Here is a 19,074-nt window from a genome sequence, read left to right as displayed (position 1 = left end):
GAGAGGCTGTCTAGGGCCGAGGAGGGATAAAGTAATTTAGAAAAGATTCAGTTTAACAGAATAAATCTGTCTGAAATAATCGATTAAACTTTGTTGGTTTAAACGTGGACATCTTTCTAATAAGTTAATGTTTCCCGTGTTTTTTAAAATGCTTCTGTGGGCTTGTAAGTTTACTGTGTAAGAGATTCTGAACATCTTTGGCTAATTACAGACATTTACTAAAATGTTGAGTATCTGTAGGTATTTCTAGTTACTTCCATTCGTGGTAGGTTGCTAAGATGTTGGATAAATCCACTACACAAAAAAGAAAAGACTAGAAAAAAGACAGTATGTGTAAGCAAAATTGAATATTGCATTAGTATGAGTTATAGTTCTATTATGGGTTACAGCTGTTTACATTTCGCAAGGTGTGTGCGTGTCTACGGGGCACGTTCCGAAATAGTTTGTGCTAGGCCTGGCCAATATGCTTGGCGTGCATGGCTGTTGGCATTGTGGGTGCAAATATGTATATATCTAATATGAAATTGACTTCTACACTATAATATTTCATAATTTTCAGATACTGAGCTATAATTTTGATAATGCTTTGCCTTTTGTCTTATTGAAGTGACTTTCAGGCAGCAGTAAATCACTAGGTAGCAAGTTTCTAAGTTAATCTATTTGTATAGATCCTGTGCTATTTCCTCCAAATTACCATTTTTTTTCGGAGTGTTTGTGCATTTATATACACACACACACACACACACACACACACACACACACACACACACACACACACACACACACACACACACACACACACACACATCATACCCTTTTTATATATTACAGCTTTTGTTTGTAGTGGTACATGCAAAAAACCTTGATTATACAAATTGACTACATCATTGCTTATTTTATTTATTTATTTTTGAATCTGGCTCTAGTAATTGATGACCATTGCATACTATGAATTGCACCACAATTAAATTGCACCACAATTTTTTTCTGCTTCCCACCCATCCACTATTTTTCTGATAATAGGTCAAGGAATCTACACCTATGGTATAATCTTGATTATTTTCTCTCCTGTAAACGGCCACTTTAGTTCACCTTGAACATTCTACTGCAAGTCTGCCTTACTGAGTTGAGCAGCACTTACTGCTACTCAACAACCAGAGATTTTCTTTTTAGCTGAGATGAGCTGTGCTATAAAAAATCCATAAAAAGGATACTGCAGCTATTGTAGATTTGGGGGAGGTAAATGGATCTCTCTCTGTGTGTTTGGGAGCTTCAGCAGGACTCTGTAAATAACACCCCCTATATAGTTGAGAGGGCGTGTAAAGTGAGTGAGGAATGCTGCAGCATGCTGATTTCAAATCCCTAAGCCGAGCATCATTTGGTTGGTGTTGGGCAGCTCCCAGCACAAAGGGAGGCATACATCAATCATTAGCCTATCAGTTTAAGCCCCTTAAGAAGAAAACATCGAATCAATTCAGTTGAGGGCAAGTGCGATCGAGTGACAGTTATGATGCTCTCTCATTTTGATTCTGGATCACACGCTGCCTTAATCTAAAAAATGAGCAGTAATGTATATTTTGCGACAGCGAGATTGCATTCCTAAATTTAACAACCGTTTTCCATTGAAGACCTAATTTTGCATTGTTCAGCGGCACATATTCAGCCGAAAAAAGCTTTTCTTTTGCTAGACTGATAAAACGTTGAAAGGTTTAATATAAGGTGGATTTTATTACTCTTTTAAGCCTTAATAGCTTTTTTTTTTTTTTTACTATCCAGTAATGGCTATGATCTCTGTGTCCTCTTCTGTCTTGCCTCAACTCTTCTCTTGCAGTTAAAATAATGCATACTCCAATAAACTATATTTAAGAAGCTGGCAATACATTTTATATATATATATATATATATATATATATATATATATATATATATATATATATATATATATATATATATATATATATATATATATGTATATGTGTACACAAATCAGATGTGACGCTAGAATTATGTGTGTGTGTGTGTGTGTGTGTGTGTGTGTGTGTGTATATATATATATATATATATATATATATATATATACACACACACACACACACACACACACACACACACACACACACATAATTCTAGCGTCACATCTGATTTGTGTTCACACCATTAATTTGCAGACATATTGAAGCAGATTGATCTTTAATCATATGTTGACACATTAACATGATTCCCTTCCCAAACAAGATTATAATAGAGAATTTAATGAATTGTTGACTGTTGTCATTGCGAAAGAATACAGAGATAAATGTAAGTCAGAGATAAATGTTAGTCCGTTTCAGCAAAAAAAAAAAAAAACCCTCTTCATTTACCTGGTAGAGCAATCATTAGAACGCTAAAATGTGATTGGTTTTTTAATCAGATGATGTAATAATTTCCTGCCAAAATATGTCTAATGCAATTCATTTTACCCACTGTGACATTTAGTGTGTCTGCTTTTTTCAAAGAACCCAGGAGAATTATTGCTGTGACATATTTTGGGGAGATGGTAGCTCATTGGTTAATGCCCTGCATTACTGATTGGAAGGTCGGAGGTTGAATCCCCAGTATTGCCACGCTGCCGCAATTAGGACCCTTGAGCTAGGCCCTTAACCTTCTGTGTTACAGGGGTGCTGTAATATTCCTGACCCTGTACTCTGAGCCCAGCTTCCTAACATTCATAACATATGTGTAGAAAGAATTTCACTGTGCTGTAAAGTACTTGTGGCAAGTATAAAGCTAATTTCTTTCTTTTGCACTTTAGTCTGTTTTAGCATTTAAAATAGTAAATAGTTTATGTAGTTAAATGACAAAATAGAATACAATTTCTAGATTCTTCTCAAAATCCAAAGACATGCATTATAGGCCAACTGACATTTCCAAACTATTCATAGTCTGTGAATATGTGTGTGAGATTGTGGACAATAATAGGGTACACAGCCCATCCAGAGTATCCCCTGCTTTGTACCCCATGTTCCCTGGGATCGGCTCCAGGCTCCGCATGACCTGTGTAGCTGGACCTATAATTTTAGTAAAATCAACTCTGATCTAAAGGAAATCTGTGCTAACCCATTTATTCTCATCTTTGTCCATCAGTTCCCCCAGTGATTATAAAGTTGGAGGAGCCTGAACGCAGACATCACACTTGTATCGAATTCACTGTTCGAGGTTTCCCTCATCCCATGCTACAGTGGTTTTACAAAGGCCGTGAGGTCCAAGCTCCGTACATCCACACTGAGATGGAGATTTATCAGGACTACCTCGAAGGCTGTCTGACTTTTGAAAACCCTACACATCATGATAATGGAAACTACACGCTGGTGGCTACCAATTCACTGGGCTCAGTCACCAAAACTGTCTTCGGACATTTCCTGGAGGCACCGCCATTTTTGGAGGAGGATGGTACGCTTTATTTTTTTGAAAATCAGTCTCATGTTGATGTGGTACTTTTGTCACTGAAAGTGGGTAGTTGATCAGATACTGAGTGGAATAAATAGATTATTTATCTTTACAAATACGTTTATCACATTTAACATGTTTTTTTGTCTCTTTCTCTTTCTGTGCCATAAAAGGAATTATTGAGTATGGTGAGTGTTTCTTTGGCACTGAACATTTTCAGAATCTTGTATTTCAAATTTTTTTAAAACTTTGTTTGACCCTCGTAATTCTCTTTAAAATATATTTAATGATCAGTATAATGATGCTTTATATGCTAAATGAGAGACATTAACCTGCTACTCAGTTCTCCCTAATGTGTTGCTATGGCTTTTTTTTTCCAAATCTGCCTAAATCAGAAATGCCACAAATGACCAATAACGAAAGTAACAGTTAATAGTAAAATAGTCTCTGTCCTGTAATCTGTCCACCTATACAGGGGATGCTGATATGCCCTAAATCTATTCAGTCCCTGCTTATTAAAAGCTGCTTAAGACTGGCGCCTCGCAAAATATAGAAAGAAGAGTGAAATCGAACAAATAATTTAAGCCCAAAGGAGGAAGGCCTCCACTTCCTGTTAAAGCGGCATTGATATCACTTTAACCCATGGCGCCTATTCCATTATTGGACAATTAATTAGCTTGGAATTACCCTTTGATCTCCAGTGCTGAACTCACCAGACTACAAAATGCACTTCTCTTAAACCAAAATGAACCTGAATCCAACTTGTGATCGCATTGTACTCTTTAATAAATCAGGCGCTCGTATTCATTTCCACAGCTGCCTGTGAGTTCACTTAATGTCACATGTGCATAAAATTATTCACCTTAATACCATGACATTTTCCTTGCTCTATAATGAAGGCTTTAACAAAAGCACAAAGCCAGATTTCACTTGCATATTGTTTCTTGACACCATTTAAGATTCTGCTTTAAAAAAAAAATTTCTTAGGAGACCCAACACCTGGGAACGATGTGAACAGGCCAGATGAGGACTCATTCGGGGTGAGACATGTGTTACATTTATGTGTAACATTTATTTACAGCTCAGCACGGTTAAGCTTTCTTTCCTTACACCCCGAGCATTTTCTATATTCTGCTCTGCGTTAACGCCATGCTGTTCTTAATTACCCGCTCCACTGCTCCCTCTGTTCCTGTAGATGTCTATAGCCGTTGGTTTGGCCGCTTTTGGCTGCGTGTTTCTCATCGTGATGTTTGTGCTGATCAACAAGTATGGAAGACGCAACAAGTACGGCATGAAAGGTAAGAGAAACTCTGTTTATTTTATTTGCACTAAACCAAATCAGCTCCTTGTTATGTCTTAAAAGGCCATTTATTGTCCTCCTTTAAAACGGGCTCTAGTAGGCATGGTATGTTAAATGGCTTGAAGACAGGCTGGCTTTAGGACATAGGTTATCTTTCATTTCAAATAAAGCTCAGAAATCTTACTTGCCAGTGATTTCTCTTTCCAGTCTTTATTAATATTTCAGAGGAGGTGTATTTATTTAAAATTTAGATTGTGTTCGGTCTTCGTTTTTTAAATCTACCATGTGGCACGGTCTTGAATTGGTTGGCCTTATGGTGAAGGCAGATGCATTCCATGCACCCAATTTCCTTAAGTTTACCTTAGACCTTGTGGTAATATCACAGCTTGCACCCATGTGATTGCTGACTGGCTGCTGGAGATATATGTTTGCTGAAAAAAAAAAAAAACATCTCTGGCCTTATTCAGACCTCAGAATTATATATGGAATTGTGGTGTGTTATTAATCTAGAACCACTGTTTGAAAGATTGTTGCGACATGCCTGGATTACAGTTATGGCATTTGGCAGACACCCTTATCCAGAGTTATTTACATTGAGCAGTTGAGGGTAAAGGGCATTGTTTATGGGCCCAGATGTGGCAGCTTGGTGGTGCTGGGTCTGAACTCACAACCTTCTGATTTGATGTTAACCACTGAGCTACCACTTACCACTGGTTGGCAGACTTAATCCTGGATTATCCACTGTCCAGAACATCTTAGTATTTTTATCTTAAATTAATTAAATGACAAAATGAATAACTTGTATAGTATGAGGGGGAAATGCTGAAATGTAAAAGACAGGGGATACTCTCCGACATCTTGAGTATGGTTAATTAAAATTTTAATGTGAGTGTTCACAAATTCCACAATTACATTTATCACTTTGATCTTTAATCTGTAGGATTAATTGAAAAGAAATAAAAAATACAATGATCTTTTTTTTTTTTTTTCGTTGACACCCCACCAACACCCAAGAAAAAATGCCTTCCTGGGCGACTGCCCATGTCGCCTAAATCTGCCACTGCCTAGCGGTAATCAAAACAAGTTCAAAACAGAGTGTGCGCTCTACCCTGATTGGTGGCTTGCTGCGTGATTGACCAGTTAAGTTTTTATCCGCTCATAAATAAAAAGGAATGACTGATTTTGCTAAATGTAGTTGGGTAAAAAGTAAAGATTTTTACTTTAATATGTAATGAAGTTAAAGTAAAAGTCTCCCAGAATAGAAATACTTGAGTCAAGTACAGATACGTGAAGAAAAAACTTCGTAAGTACAGTAACGAATTACATTTACGTCGTTACTGGTCACCACTGGTAAGCAATAACAATAAAAACACAATGCTGACAGCCCAGTTCATGCTAGAGAAACTTCAAATAAAGGTATACATGTAGAAAATATGCTTTGGTATCAACAAATAATTTGTATATATCCATCATGTGCATGCTTCCTTTCAATAATAGGTACATTTGCATTAAAGAAGCTCCATAAACCGCTAACCTGGGTGAAAACCTTTTTTTTGGCAGATGAATCATACACATGGACTGATCTTATGGATATCATAAGTTATTATACCGTTATTTCATGTCCATATTTAAGCACATGAGATGCATTTAAATTAATTTGGCTGGTCTTTTTAGCGCTCTGTTTGTATAAATTAATGATTTGCATATTTAATCAAGATGGAAACTTGGCTCAGTTTTATTTATGAATGAATTTTTAATTAAATCTGATTGCAGTTTATTCTGAACTGTTTAAGTACTAAAAAAGAATAAATAGAAAACCTAGAGTTGACATAATTGCCTATAAGTGTAACTAGAAAACAGTTTTGTTTCGCTAGTTGATTATGGCCCTAATTTGGGGCTTGACTTTTTTTCTGCTATCCATGTTTACATTTCTTGGATCTTGGATAACTCTTTTTCAGATTTTAGATAGTCCTCCTTTCACAGGCTCATGAACATCTGTTGTTTATCATAACACCTGAATAAATTAAAGAGCTTTTCATGTACATGAAATGGATAGGAGGGTAAATCGGGACGTGTCGTATGCATAAGACATTAAATTGACTAGTGGGTGGAAACGTGCTTCAAATTTGAAATTAAAATTTCCAGAATTATTCTGTCTTAAACAATTTTGTTTTAAAGTAGACAGAGCATGTGCAATTAGTCTATTCATTCAGACTGTGGCTACAGAGTCTGTTCATTTCTGTTTCTACATGTGTCTAAGAACTACCTGTATTTACAAAAAGGAGGACATTGAGCACACACTGCAAACAACTAACCACCAAAGAGCCCATTGGCAAACACACCTTGTTCACGCACAAGAGCTTCGAATAGCTTTCACAGGCAAGATATTGTGTGGCTCTATCTTGTTTTGAAAAGCTCATAGGGCCACAGTGTTCAAAAGTTGTTTTCCCAGGACAAAAGAGAAGATTCAATCAGATTAAAACTTTCAAGATTCTGAAGCTTATAGTTAGATAAGTGCACAGTGGGTATAGACTGTCTGAGGCAGAGATTTAGGCTAAAATGCAATCAAAACAATTATGTCCCAAAAGTGCTTTTAAAGAAAATGTGAGGCGTGAATTATATGAGAATAATCTAAAAAAAAAAAAAAATCACGTTGAACACCTGCTTGAAATAAGACTGAAGATCGAATACATATGTCTTTTTATGAGTGGGCGAATCTCCATATGATCTGTGAAGCTCGAGGTCTTTTACAACAATCATTGTCTAAGAGCATTTTCTATTGTTTTTATAACTGTTCACTGTTGATAATCTTAATTGCATATCAAATCTTATATAAAAATAAAAATCTTAAAAAAAGTAAGACAATATGAAAGAAATCATGAGCAAAGCTGCAGTTGTTGTGTGGCTTTTACTTGGCAATCAGTCATATTTTTCTCTGGCTTTAAAAAATACTGCATGCCATGAGTTTCATGGTTATTTTCCTTACATTTAAATTTTTTTTTTGAACCCATCAGATACCATTGTTGCACAAGTTGCAATGCATTCCTCTTCAAGCTGCAGTATATGAGCACTTTTTTTGTATTTTAAGTGGAACGCCTCATTATACTGCACTTCATTATGATCGACAAGTTTGAAGAGCCGTAAAGGAGGCGGTGTTCAGACTGTGACGTTAATATAGGGCCTTTTTCAGCATCCCCTCACACCAATAATAGACCCACTTGTCCTGTTTTTTCTCCTTACATCAGCTGGAGGTCTTAGGCAGTCATTACCCAAGGCTGTATGAAGCCGATTTGTGCCTGTCTCAGGCGCTCTGGGGCCTTGTTTTTGGGCAACTGGAGTTTGATCACAGCCTATTCCTAGGTGCCAAAGATAATCACAGTGTGTACACAGTTTTGTGTGGATGTTTCTTTTCTACTTCTTCCTGGTTAGACCCCCAGATTGCAATTAAATCGCTGCAGGGTTTCATGCAGCTTTACATACGATTGATTTACCTGCCATTCAAAGATGGCTGCTGTCTAATGTCTGCCATTTTAATAAATGTGCTGCTGCTTTAATTCTCTTATGCTGAGTGCCTGTGGCTTTGATTATAATAGCAGCTTGTATCTGCGTCCTCGGACTACAGAGGAAAAAAGGTGGCCATGCTTATCAATAACAATATGATTACTAAGATTATTCTTGGAAGGCTAATTACAGGAAAAGGTGGTCTTGTTAAAACTGCAGCATAGCATTAATATATTTTTGCCTGAACATTTCCTTTATTATTTATCTAAAGTTAAATATATTTAGCTTATTTTGCTCGGTCTTGGGTATGAAGAAAAAAATTCCTAGTTGAAACACTTTTGATAGCTGTTCAATTCTCACATCTGGTCAGACAGTGTCAATTTATTTTTCGAAAACAGCATTATTCAGCTTTTTTATTTCTTATAAACAGCTTATTCAAAGACAATAGCATGGCAGCCTCTACATAATGTAAGACTTATAAAAAAAAATCTGGGGCAAATTGTTGCACTGTAAGAGCAGGAAAACACTTCAGGATGAGCTGTATTTTAAAATATAAACAACTTCAGGTTTGCAACACTCACTCTACTTTTCAGCAATCCACATCACTCCAACGCACTTTGAAGACATGATTGTTAAACAAGGATGTTTCACACCAAAATGCTGTAATGTTTGAATCAGCATCTTAACTACATCTCCTTTTACATAAAATAGCATTAGCTATTGAAATATATTTATTATTAAATCTAGGACGCTTACCTCCAAGCCTTATATTTATAATAAGGACCACTATTGGAACAAAGAAAACATTGGAGGCTTAATAGGTATAGCTAGCTAGACAACAGCAGTGGTAGACTGTAGCAAAGTATTTTTTCTTTGCTATTTTAAACATTTATTTATATTGCCATACTGTTCTCATTACTTTTGATATTTAAGTACATTCAAAAGTAATTAAGTAAGTACTCTTACTCAATTAGAAAAACAAAAAGAGCTCTTTAACTTGTACAGAAGGAATATATCAGTCGGAAATGTGTACTTTTACTCAAGTACATTGTAATGTAAGTGGAAAGAACATTGCAGCAATGTTATGCTAATGTTTAAATAACATTCCAGCAACGTTAAGCAAACTGGACATTTAAACGTTTTCGGAATGTTGAAAACAATGTTCATAGAACGTTGCAATTTTGTATTAAAATTTAAGTGGAAAGAACATTGCAGAAATGTTACGCAAACCTTAAAATTACATTCCAGCAACGTTAAGCAAACTGGACATTTTGACGTTTTTTGAACATTTCAAATCACAATTCCCACAAACAAAAGAGAATGTTAGGATTATGTACTTTGTCAATCACTGGACATCAGGACTATGCAGATCTTACAGGTTTTACTTTGTTACAGGTACTTAACTTTTCCCAATTTTTAACAACGTTCTAATTTTTAAAAATAAAAATAGTTTTCAATTTCTGATTTGTCTTCAATGTGTCAACCCCTGTGAATTTAATGTAACTTGTTTTTAATAAGTATTTTTAACAAACACATTTTAGACAAATTTAATCAGCAACAGGAAATATATATTTACAAAAAGGAATTTGCTTTAACAATGTTAACAAGAGGTATTGAGCTAGTGTAATTATGGCAGAAAATTCATTTCCTTCCAATTTGCCCCTAACCTTTAAAAACAAACATTCCTAAATTTCATACTGTTTGGTATAATGATATCTGTTTTTTCCCTCCTAGTTTAGTCTTTGTTAGTTTTCATTTGTTTAAATAGAAATAAAAGGTTTTTAGCTTTTTATGTATTTTCTTCATGTCATAAAATGTATTTTAATATCTGACCTTTGTTCCTCTGGGATAATAAGCATGATCCTGGTGAACAACTAAACATCATGTTCAGAGGAGGTCTAGAGAGAACATAAAAAAATAAAAATAAATAAAAAACACATTCAAACAGGACACAGGCTAATTAGCTTAATGCACAATCCCTGTAGTATATTACAATGATTTCCTCCCATATGGGACATTTTGCTGGAGTGCTTTCTATATAATTCATTCTACCATTACCAGGGTCGGCTATTCTTCTTCTTCTTCTTCAAGGAGCTTCAGGCTACAACTTCCTCATAGGCCTGTTGTGGGCTGATGTTTTTGATCAAATCCAATTCTTTGGCCCTGTTTCTTCTCTTTAATTCAATCCCATTTCTTGATCATTGCATGATTTTGATGTTGTGGTCATAAAGAGACATGAGAGTTTCCTTTATAGCTAGCAGAACTGAGACTGGATAATATCTCATGCCTGGAGTAATATTGCAGTCACGGGGAGCAGAGCTTTTTTGTCCAATAACTGTAGAAGCAGAAATTATCTAGTAGTGACTCACGGCTAGCACATTAAGAACTGTGAGATAGTTTTTCAGCACTGGATAGATGTTGCTCTTCTATGTTAATATAAGTGGGTGAAAGGGCGCCCCATGATGTGTCTCTTGACCCAATGAGACCATTATTTTTCATGTATTTTTTTTGCTTGTTTTTAAGGGATCTCATGTGCAGTGTGCAATGTATCATTATAGGCATGGGATAGAGAATTGAGTAGGATGTTGAAAGTCTATTGGTGAGCTGCCTACACTAGCTCAGACATGTATTAAAAATAACAGTTCTGGAAAGAAACTCATACAAATTTTGTGTAAATGTCCTCGATCAGCCAAGACATGTTTGGTGTTTCCAGAGTATTTTCTTTAGTTTTGTACTAGTGCTGCAAGTTTAATAAGCTAACAAGTATGCAACACAGATATTTACTTTAACCGATTTGGTTTGTGCTTTTAAAGATACAACTGACTGATCAATTATGGGCCTCATTTAAGGACCTTGGCACCTTGTTAATGATGATAATTGAACTCGAGCCCAATCACTAACCTAGTATGCCTTAACTTCTTATAGAAGTTTAGCATTTCATAATGGTTTATATGACACAAATATCACCAAATTAATCTTGAAGATTCTTTTTTTATGGAAAACCATCTACTTTACTAAAGTACATTAAATAAACTCATTAATGATGTTTCTGAAAGTGTTTCCACAAGCGATTGCTTTAAGACTACATGAAAGCCTGACTTTCTCTAAAATGTCATTAAAATATGGCAATAAAATGCTTGTGTCTGTTATTCGTCCATCTTTGTGAAATATTTTACCAAATTAAATAATTAAATATTTAATTGTAATATTGTGTTGCTTATTCATTTAAAGTAAATTTTTTTCTGTGCCCACCTGAGAAACCATATATTTATGGCCATTCATAGCAGATTCAAATGCAATGTTTTTTAATAGGACCAAAGATAAATACTTATTACACAACATGCTTTTTATATGTTGAGTTTTATCATGAAGCTGTGTTCCTTTGTGCTGCCTGGACATGTAGCGTTACTTTACAATGACTGCGTGAACTCTTAAAGGTCTAAAATCTTGTAACCAATCAGCAGTCACTGTAAAATCTCAAACTTCAATGTACTGATGCCAATTGAAAATGCTTGGAGTTGCAGTTGTGGATAGTATCTTATTTCATTTTTGTAATTTGTAGCCATTGTCACTAAATTGCAAGTTTATTTACTGTAAAAAAAAAAATACTACACAACTAGTTAGCATTCAGTGCTTGCCTCATTCGGCTGCTTAGCCGTCCTTTGGAAAGAAAAGGAGATAAAAGACTTTTGATGCTGAAACTATTATGAAAGACTAATAAATAAACAAGAAAACAGACCCACACCAAATATTTTAATTTAGCAAAAAATAAGTACTTTTTAGTAGTCTTGGTACATGTAAATTGATTGGCTGACGTGGTGTTTCCCAAAGCTGAAAGGCTCTGTTTTGTAGTATATTTTTTGCGCTGCAATTTTATGAAATTACTCATGTATAGTGTAAAGCAGTCAAACTGTGCCTTTGGAAGAAATGTGTGTGTTGATTTTCGACTTGCTTGGTAAATCAAGTCCAAAACTAAAGAGCAAACTTCAGATACTAAACATTACTGCATTTGGGCTAAGGGTGAAACCGTGTAGCTAAACTTTAATGATGAGAATCATGCTAGGGTTAAATACTATAGGGATGTTTTTACTGTCCTCACTAGCCTTCCGCATCATATCACTGCTGTCATGCGAGGTTAGCCAACTCTTCACTATAGAACTGCAAATAGGCCGCAGGCTATTTTGCACTCACCAGTTAACTAAAGCGTTTCCCGCCTAAGAGTGGCTTAGTGTCAGCTGCCGGTACAATGCACGCAGAACACAGCAAGCTGCTCACAGAGATGTTTGCTTTTGAGGCTAACATGACATATAGTTTCATCAACAGATGGGCAAGAAGAAAGAGTCAGAAATAAACTGGCAGCACGGCGGATAAAGAAGCAGTTTTGCATTCGGCACATCAGCGTCACCGGATAAATACAGCTTTCTCTTTGGTGTTGTACCTCTCCATTTTGCAATTTTGAAAAGATAAGTGCCTCACTTAGCTGCAGGTGGATATTAAACAGAGCCTCTTCTTTCTTGGTTTTGATTCTGTCTGCTTTTCTGCAGTCAAAACACATTGTGAGAATATCTAGTGAAGTAAGAAAAGTGCTCCAAAATGGCAATAAAAACAGTTCGCAAGGGCACCGGTCAGGTATACAAAATCGGCTGAAGTAGCTTGTCAGGAGTGCAAGAAGAAATAGCGTGCCTGCTATCAAATAGTGTAAATTCAGTTATTATGGCTGACCCATGTCACATTAGACTTTTATTTCTTCATCTCTTTTTACAGTCTTCAACTAAAATTCTTTTTACATTGTGATACTTTAGGCTTACCGTGGTTGTAAAGAGTGACAATTTGGGTTGCCAAACCTTTCCTATCTGCTCAACCCAGACTGTTATATGCTTATATTAAATCAAACTAAACCCTCTCTATGCTTGGATGTACAACTTCCTTAATGTCTTACATAATTACCTGAATTCCCCTCATTTAAAACATCAGTAGATTTTTTTATTAGCTATAAAATCCTCAGCCTTCCAGCGATAACCTCACTCTGCCTTCAAAAACCAGTCTATTTAATGTTCGGCTGCATGAAGACTTTGTTTTTCCCTTCCCTTTAGTCTCAGATGTGTGTTTGTCTCTGTGCTACAGATCACAAGTCAAATCAATCAATGGAGCTTTTAATAGTTCTCCCAGACTCACCTAGAGTCCTGGGCTTACAAAGGAGCTCAATGAAATGCAAGCATTAATAAATGCTTTCGACCTGCCTAGAAAATGAAATATGCTGTATTCTCTACAGGTCGTCATTATAGTCTTGTGAAGCCAATATAAATGTTCTCTTTTCACTAACATGAACATGTTTTCTAACAATAATTAGTCCTTCAGTGCTCATCTGCTGAAGGATATTCTAGCATCTGACCTCAATACACAAGTGTAGGGGATGCTGGGAACCAGTCTTGGGGAGGGTGTCAAGGTTGTCCTCTTTATCCTAAGTGTGCGTGAAATGGAGATCGAGGTGTGTTGCGTGGCGGAGATGAGCGGTCATTACTGGCTGCTCAAAGGAAGCGCAGTAAATCAATTTAATGACTGCAAAATGGCCCGATCTCCACTGCCACAACACCATTAAACATGATTTAGAGCAGTGTAATGCGCACATGCTTTAATAATGATGGGCGTGATGATATGCAGACAGCTCAACACCACCCTTCAGAGATTTACTCCGGTGTGACAGATGCCGAGAACGGGTTTGTCAGGAAATTAATTTTTTCGCACCCTTTTCACTCGATGCAAAAATACTTCTACCCCTCGCTAAGACTGTGGCTAACATTACAGAACGCAGAATGGCTAATTTGCTCTCAGCCTCTAGGTAAGATTCTCAAGTCGACTCCATTCCGATTTTATTTCCGTGGTTGTTGCTGTGGTAACTAACTATAGGACTGGGAGATTTGATGAAACACAAAAAAACATTTGAGTTTTTCGGAAATTTGAAATCATAAACAATGGCAAGTAGAAAACAATTAATAATCAGCGCACGTGTGAATGCTTATGTCTTGAGCGCAGAGGTTCCTAAAGCGTGTTGACGCCACCTGTACACTGCATTAAAAAACGTGGGGGCTGTAGCGAAACTGTCATCTATAATAGGCAATTTCTGTGATCATCATGGTGTGTTGTCACGGCTGTCACAGGAGATGTGGCAGTGGCCGGCGAGAGTGCTAGAGAGAGTGAGAAATACTTTTTTATTTCCATGCTACATCAGGACTCTCCCACACACTCCTTGCTGGCATGCAGCGACTGGCCACTTGATTTAATGGAGCCACTACAAGCCTCGTTTATCACAGCCCTTGCCCAGGCTACGCAAAACAGAGATGTGCATTCACACATCCATTTTGCATATTTCTCTTTTTTTTTTCAAATCACATCCCAGCATGCTCAGCTTGCCTTTTTTGGTTTAAATGGCATAATAGTATATACATACTAATCAGTCAGAGCATTAAAGTGTAGAAAATGCTTTTTTTCCATAGCGGTGTTGATTCTGTGGTGCGGTTTTGTAAGTTAACGATTTTATAGTAGCAATTCATTATATTTAAAGCATTGATATTTAACTCAGAAAGATATTCACTTTATTAGGAACACCTGCACATCTGCGCATTCATGTAGTTGTTTGGCACAATGCCTAAAATCATGCAAATACAGCTTAAGAGCTTTAGTTAATGTACAAATACAAAAACGGAACGGGAAAAAAAAAAAACGTGATCTCTGTGACTTTAACCAGGGGCATTGATGTTGGTGCCAGATGGGCTGGTTAGAGTATTTCAGAAACTGCTAATCTCCTGGAATTGTTGTGTGAAAAACAACATTTCGTGTGGGACTGCAGGCTGAAACACTCTGTTGATGAGCGAGATCAAAGGAAGATGACCACTCTGGTTTAAGCCAACTGGAAGTTTATAGTAGGTACAATAATCACCATTTGCAGTCATGCTGAGCAGAAAAGCATTTCAACTGTCCAGGTTGGGAGAGGCCATGCCCATTAAATCCTCAGATTATAAATATTGAGTAACACTGGGCCTTTTTATTACATTAAAAAAAAAAAATACTTTTTCATTGTATTGAAATGCTGTTATTTAAAAGTTTGTTGTTCTTAAAAAGCAACATATTGCAGATTTATATTACTGTTGGAAGAAAAAAAAAAAGCTCAAAATGATTGTTGTGATATTTAACAGAATACTGTAAAGGTGAAAATAATAGTCAGAGACAAAATTTTAATTACTTTATGCTCAACCAATGCAGTAAATAAAAAGAAACGAAAACACACCAATACTGCAGTACGTGGTCAAAAATGCAACATTTAACAAAACAAAAATGTATGAATGTATAATTTTTGAAAGAAAAATAAAGAAAGAACATATACTTTATTAATCAATTATTCTTTTTGCCACACAAAACATTGTACTGGTATAAATTAATTCATGAGTGGTGTCACCCAACAGTGTAGTATAATTCTGGTTGATTTTAATCAAGCAAACATATGAATAAAAGACTAATAGCTAGATCCATCCATCCATCCATCCATCCATCCATCCATCCATCCATCCATCCATCCATCCAGCCATCCAGCCATCCATCCATCCATCCATCCATCCATCCATCCAATCAGCTGTCGATGTTGATACTGAACGGCTCCAAAAAAACAACATAACTGGATCTTTTGTTTACAAAACTCATGGCCACTGTATAAAGCGCAATTTCACTTCACTAGTGGCAAAGTTTCTGCTTCTTTTTTTTTCACAATAAAGGCTCTTAGTGATGCTTTGCATTAAAATTACTCGTTCAATAGAGGATGGTTACTTGTTGAATTACAGAGCACAGGGGAGACATTTTTTAAAAGGGCCAGTGTAATTTAATCGCTCATTAATTCTTTCTCTCATTTTAAGTCTCAGTGCTAATTCGTTATGATTCGACCCTTCAAACAGTTCATCGTTTTTTCTTCTGCTCGCACTTAAAGCTATGATTAGCACCTGTAGTAAAAGTAGTTAAGTAACTCATTCAACCTAGAAAATGATGCCAGTTAATTTAAGAAGCTAATATGAGCTGAAAAGGTGACACAGCCGAGGTCAATTGAGATGTCAGTCAAGGAAGTCAGATCAAATGAAAACAGTCCCCAGCTGGGACAGAAAAATAGGACACTTCAAATAGCTTACACGGCCACATAATAACGCTCCAAATGAACGCTCCTGTATTTCTTCATCACATTTACGCAGCGTTCACCACATAACAGGCTTTTTTATCTTTTACTTTTCTATATTTCACTTACTGACATTTGGATAACACTGTATTGACTTTTTTAGTGTGCATACAGTATGTATGCAAACACAAATGACAAATCTACCGCACTCTGAACGCAAAAACTGCGATCCTAAAAAAAGAACACGACACGTTGTCACAGGGGTGTATGCGAAACCGCTCTTATTTAACACAAGCGCTGTAGTGTTTGTTGAGCACTACTCTACGAAAAATGCTTGCTGAAAATAGCTCTAATTGTTTGAATCCCAGATGTGGGTGGGAATCTCACTTGGTTTTTTTCACAGAAAAGATGTCATCACACAATGTGTGTGCATGTGTGCATGCATGTGTGTGTGTGTGTTAGACAGGGCTCCCAGCTCCTGTCTTTTCTCTCTCGGGGATCAAACAAAAGGATTGCTCTGATTGTTAGCGACCTCTTTTTGATTGGCCCGTTCCTCCACTGGGAATACATGAACAATTCTGGCACTTTTTTATGTCCAAGCGCTTTCATTTGCTTTATTTTGATCTTCGGTGGTGGTAGGGGGTGTATTCTAATGAACATTACACAGAAAACTAAAAGATGAAATGTGAAAGACAGGGAACAGGTGGGATAAACGTTTTTTTATAATCAGGATAGTTAATAAAAAATGTGTGGTTGCTTATCATCTTGTCTCTCCCTCTAAATCTTTCAAGGAATTTGTCCCCTTTTTATTGGAGAAGGAACTAGCTGAGTGTTTGATGGCAGTTTTCGAGAAATAAGCATTGGGCGTGTGGCTATTCAGAGCACATCTACAGCACGATTTCTTCTTATATATTCTATTTCTGTTTTGTTTCTAAATACATAGAGAGCAATGCCATATGAAAAGCCAAGATGCATTTCATTGCATCAAAGATCCATTTCATCTTTTACATTGATCTTCCTTTTCAAGCTTTCTGAGGGCAACTTAGAGATCCTGGAGTTCTTGTATGCCAAATACTTGACAAACAGTAGAAAACATTTTCTGATCTTTTTTCCAATCTTAAGCTGTCTTATTTGCATGAGTCTGTTCTTGTTGTAGCCATAGATTCCTGTTCTTGGCTGACAGGAGTGGACAGAAGTAATGCTTTTCTGTTTATCAAGGATGTAAAAAGTGCTTATTTGAGTTACTCTAGCCTTTTCGTCAGCTTGAACCAGTCTGTGCCATTCTCCTCTGACCTTTCTCATCAATAGAGCATTTCCATCCGCCAAACTGATGCTTATCGACTTTTTGTTTGTTTGTTTGTTTGATTTTTGCATCTTTCTCTGTAAATTCTACAGTTCCAAGAAGATCAGCTAAAAAACTTATCTGTTATATATGTTATCCAGACATATCTGTTATGTACATCGTGTACCTTCATGACATTCCACATTGAGGGAGCCACTTGTGAGACAGCCAGATCAATTCGCAGGCCAAAACATGTCGATTTTTCCTTGGTGTAAGCGAGAAGAAAAGACACCTATGAAGACATCCTGTGACTTCCCCAAACTGAGAATTGCTAGTGAACAAATATGGTTTACAGCTTCAGAGTTTCCAAGACTTTCATTAATTATTGAAAAGCAACAATTAAACAAGTGTTTTATTTATTCTCACTTAAATAACATTACTTTTAAAAATGTATAATTTATTGTGATTGAACACACTTTTTTTTCTAACAACTTAATGCTTTCTTGCTTGTAAGACGGTGGATATAAAATCTTCATTTTGAAACATGAGTGGTTTGGAATGAAGCCACATTGGTAGGAGACTCTACAGTCAGATGATAGTTATTTGTCTCGGTTTGTGCATAGCAAAAAAAGAACTTTCAAAAAGATTGCAAAGGAGAGCTGGAAGGTGTTCATGCAAAATAAGATGCAGAAAAGGATGCTGGCCAGGGCTTTATTGAAACAGCAAACGAGGGCTGTTTGCTTTCTCTCAAATGCAGATAAGCCTGAGGCAATGTTCCGCAGCCTCCACATTGAATATTTATATCACCACAAATAGGCTAAGGTGTGAATGTGGGTTTTTTGTGTGGCACTTTTAGATAGGCCAGTGCACATTTAAGGACTTCGAGTTTTGCCATTTTTGATGATAAAAATGCTAGTTTATTTATTTCTATTTATTTTCGTTTATTCATTCAACAGATGCTTGTGTTTGAAGCAGCTTACCCATGGAGTAAGTACAATCCAAATATAGCGCTACGACAAGAGCCAATTTTGATGCAGGAGTTACATGGGTATGCTTGCCTTTCAAAAATAGCTCAAGACAGCTGTATGAGTAAAGTGAGGAAACTCCATTTCAATGCTAATTGCTAAACAATACAATACAGTAGGTACAGACTGAACAGGTGAAGGAAAAACATATTAAAGGAGAAAAAAACAATAATTAAAAAAAAGAAAATCATAATAATGTCATACAATATACCACTGTGATGTGGTAAGAAAAGAAAGGGGTTTGACATGTTTCTTGAATGTTACAATAGACTGTACAATACTGGTGAAGGTCAGGATGTGGTTTAAGCACCCAGGAACCATGTATGAGAACTGTTGGAGTAAGACTTTGAAACATGTATCCTGCAGAAAAAGTCCAGATTTCTTT

The 19,074-nt window shown here is 36.4% G+C and overlaps 1 protein-coding gene across 2 annotated transcripts in view; it reads left to right on the top strand.

Moving 5' to 3' along the window:
• The window catches only part of ntrk3b (neurotrophic tyrosine kinase, receptor, type 3b), a 135,774-nt gene that overhangs the window by 74,114 nt on the left and 42,586 nt on the right, over positions 1-19,074 (top strand). The window contains exons 8-11 of one of the 2 annotated variants that reach the window (XM_083559121.1): positions 3,124-3,429; positions 3,600-3,614; positions 4,414-4,466; positions 4,622-4,724. In XM_083559121.1, the coding sequence (XP_083415247.1) occupies positions 3,124-3,429; positions 3,600-3,614; positions 4,414-4,466; positions 4,622-4,724 (477 nt within the window). The remainder of the gene's footprint in view (positions 1-3,123; positions 3,430-3,599; positions 3,615-4,413; positions 4,467-4,621; positions 4,725-19,074) is intronic. The other variant, XM_083559122.1, reaches the window with a different exon arrangement.

Source organism: Silurus aristotelis (assembly GCF_946808225.1).
Source record: "Silurus aristotelis genome assembly, chromosome: 13".
Taxonomy (NCBI): Eukaryota; Metazoa; Chordata; class Actinopteri; order Siluriformes; family Siluridae; genus Silurus; species Silurus aristotelis.
The sequence above is the reverse complement of the archived record's forward strand: the minus strand, read 5'-3'. Positions and strand labels throughout refer to the sequence as shown.